Source organism: Poecilia reticulata, unplaced genomic scaffold, assembly GCF_000633615.1.
Source record: "Poecilia reticulata strain Guanapo unplaced genomic scaffold, Guppy_female_1.0+MT scaffold_761, whole genome shotgun sequence".
Taxonomy (NCBI): Eukaryota; Metazoa; Chordata; class Actinopteri; order Cyprinodontiformes; family Poeciliidae; genus Poecilia; species Poecilia reticulata.
The window spans coordinates 1-3,057 of record NW_007615507.1 but is presented as its reverse complement, the minus strand read 5'-3'; the positions used below and the strand labels follow the sequence as shown (position 1 = coordinate 3,057).

Sequence of the window (3,057 nt, the reverse complement as noted above, 5' to 3'; positions counted from 1 at the left end):
TTTCTGCATCGCAATGACATGGTCTGTTAACAAATTACAGTGTTTTTTTTTCTTTATGCTATTTGTACAAACTATTTCAAGATGCACTTCCTATTTTGCATATGACGATGAGAATTTGATAAATGCACCAAAGYGACAGGCTGGGTGTGTTTCACTGTTGTGCAAAATTCACAGAGTTATATCAAAGCAAGACGAGGTGGTGATATCAGTGCAGATGCTGAGTTGCTCAACCTTTTATTGTTTTATTGTTTATGTGAGTGAAAGTCTCGTGCTGTTGTCGCTGAACAAAAAATACTCACCGACGTCCACTGCAGGTCACCTTTCTTCAGAAGTTTCCGGATCCTACTCAGAGCTTTGTTCCTTTTTTTCAACACTCTCAGAGGATTGAAGCCAAGCTGAAAACACAAAGATCAAATTTACAAGATAAATGTGCATGTATCATTTTAAGAGAAGCGTGTATGCCGTGGTGAAACTTACAGCTTCCACTAGCTTGTTCCTAAAGAAGTCCATGTTGGCGAAGAAGATTGGGGACGGGATTCTGAAGATCTTCACCCCCTCTGGTTCATTTACCTGTGGAACATCAGGACCACCAAGCATAAGTTATTGTAAATTGTGGTAGAGTATACAGACACCCAATGACCAGAAGACGGGCAGCGTTGTGCAATAGCTTCCATGCCCTTTGAAATTTAATGCATTTTGTCACGTCAAAACCACAAAGCAATGTAGCTCACATGGATTTTAACTRACAGACACAAAGTTGTGTTTAATTCTTATGTAGAAAGAAAATGATACAAATAATGTCTTTTTGGTTGTAAAATGTCAAAATATAACAAAGCTAACGTCAAAATATCATGCTACTTATAGCTTGCTGCATGATAGATATAAAGAAGGCTAAATGTGGCTAACTTACAGAGATGTAGTCCTTCCTGTCTTTGTAAATTTCTGTCCCCTCAATGTTGGCTAGCACACTGCAGCGAGGGCTGAAAAAAAAGAAACGCAATAAAAGTTTAACATTGGTACTTTCTAAATCTGTTAGCTAGCAACTGTGTATTGAGAGTGCTAGGATAACTGCTTCACTTGCTATGTTACATACTCAAAACCTTATTTGTTCTTGCTTAAACTAGTTTTGACTTGATTGGGAAACACTGGGCTCAAATTTGCCAAAATTGCCATCTCACTGTTAGCATGCTTTGTGTTAGCATGCTAACATAAAAGAAACTTGGAAATCCACGGATACCTGGGATTAACAGCTGGTAGGCTGGAATTTCTACAACAGGCTTACTTAGTGGAATTATATTAGAGCATTGTAATATTTATTTGTTAGTTGTAATTTAGATTTTTTGTTACATCAGGAAGTAGACCCTGGCAAGATACTAACAACTGAACCCGGAGGACGACGCAGATCAACTCCACACCAAGACCAACAGCCAATCCAAGATCCAGCCCCAGCAGGATGGCCGCTATGCAGGTGACCACCCACACCACCTATACATGCCAAGAAGAAGTACTTGTTTTTGTTAACTGATCTTTATTAACTCAGTTGGTAAGACTGAACATTTTTCCTAAAATAACTCAATTGTTTGATATCTTACACAATCTGGCCTGTCTCTCCTCCACAGGTAAGGAATTTCATTGAATTGCATCAGCATGCCCTTCAGGTTGATGATGATCACGGCACCCAGCACAGACTGTCAAAACGCCGGGACAAGAGTTCCTTTCAGAGAACTGATTCTTTTCAGTGTCTCAGTTTTAGCAAACTGTAGTTCTCTTACCTTTGGTAAAGGCTCGAGAAGATATCCAATAGCCAAAGTGACAATCATCACTATAACAGCTGATACTAAACCAGCGATCTGAAAAAATGCAATCATAAACTAATAAATTAGGCCACAACACTGGTGAAGTCATGGCAACAACAGTCAGACAGCAGGGAGATCACGAGATAGTCATAAATGTTGAAATGAATTCTTTTACTGACAATTAGCTAGAAAAGAAATATTTTTCCTCTATTAGTTGTGTAGCGTTGTCTTTATGTGACTTTGAAGGGCTAAATAATACCTTATTGTGAGAGACGTAAATGTAGATTAATGTGAAGAGTGTCCTTGGAATAGTATTTATACAACTAGATTACTAGATTGCAGTTAAAGGCCTAAGAATAAAACATTCACTGATTAATCAATCTCTGATCTCACAGAGTTCTGTTTTGGAGATGCAAGAGGGTTGTATAGTTGTACTTAAATCCACTCTATCAGGTTGTGTAAAATAAAACCCTTTATCAACTACAATAAATATTAATCAGTACAACTGCTCATTTTACCTGAGTTTTTCCTCCTGTACTTTCTTGCACCGCACTCCGGGAAAGTGTTGTACTTGCTGCGAAGGCCTTGAAGGATGCTCCAAAGATATTGCTAACTCCAAAGGCGATCAGCTCCTGCAGCCAGGACCGAGAGAAATCATGTCTTGGTACAGAGGAACACATCACAAGTATACTAGATACTTGTGAGGAACACATCGCAAGTATCTAGTCAGTGTTGCAGCATACCTGGTTTCCATCTATTGTGTAATCATGTTTTATAGAATAGACTTTTGCCACAGAAAAGGCCACAGCAAAACCCACTATAGCCATTGGGAAAGCATCCATCGCCGTGTGCTGGAAGACCTGAAGGCTTGGGGCGACTGGAGGCTCGTATCTAAAGCAGCACACAACCCGTCAGACAAATGTAATCCATATGCCATTAGTATTAAAACTAAAACAATTGCCTACATAATATTCTACTCACCCTAGAGGAATTTTTCCAACAACGTCAATGCCATATCTGGTCCGGAAGTCAAATGCATAAGAAACTCCACAAGTAATAACAGTCTAGGGAGAACACAGGGAACATGGGGGTCAAAACTAGACAATACCCATAATTAGTGTTATTAGATTTATAGTAATAAAGTTAATAATCCTTTATTTGTTCCCCCACTGAGGGACAAATAAAGGTGGTTAATTATGTGCTTCTGTTTTAGTTTTGTATGTCCAATTGTAATACCTCATCAGAAACCTTGTGACCTTAT

At 38.9% G+C, this 3,057-nt stretch overlaps 1 protein-coding gene and 1 long non-coding RNA gene across 2 annotated transcripts; both read right to left on the bottom strand.

The window, feature by feature from the left end:
- Positions 1 to 168: 168 nt before the first annotated feature.
- Positions 169 to 1,847, bottom strand: LOC103461206 (chloride anion exchanger-like). Its single transcript, XM_017303604.1, has 7 exons — positions 1,773 to 1,847; positions 1,593 to 1,688; positions 1,379 to 1,485; positions 911 to 980; positions 478 to 570; positions 300 to 395; positions 169 to 231 (listed from the first exon to the last, which is right to left on the bottom strand). Exons 1-7 carry the CDS (start codon positions 1,818 to 1,820, stop codon positions 169 to 171), a joined length of 573 nt encoding a protein of 190 aa, XP_017159093.1. The 5' UTR covers positions 1,821 to 1,847.
- A 473-nt stretch (positions 1,848 to 2,320) lies between these two features.
- Positions 2,321 to 2,861, bottom strand: LOC108166053 (uncharacterized). The gene is made up of 3 exons (XR_001776363.1): positions 2,778 to 2,861; positions 2,540 to 2,687; positions 2,321 to 2,428 (listed from the first exon to the last, which is right to left on the bottom strand). It is a non-coding gene; the product is annotated as an uncharacterized LOC108166053 (long non-coding RNA).
- Positions 2,862 to 3,057: the final 196 nt, after the last annotated feature.

What these genes read in the sequence shown, in the direction of transcription:
- LOC103461206 (XM_017303604.1), bottom strand. Translation starts at nt 1,820, where the DNA reads ATGATTGTCACTTTGGCTATTGGATATCTTCTCGAGCCTTTACCAAAG. An exon ending in ACAGGAAGGACTACATCTCT is followed by an intron (nt 571 to 910) that starts GTAAGTTAGCCA and finishes GATGTTCCACAG; the next exon opens with GTAAATGAACCAGAGGGGGT. An exon ending in GGAACAAGCTAGTGGAAGCT is followed by an intron (nt 396 to 477) that starts GTAAGTTTCACC and finishes TTGTGTTTTCAG; the next exon opens with CTTGGCTTCAATCCTCTGAG.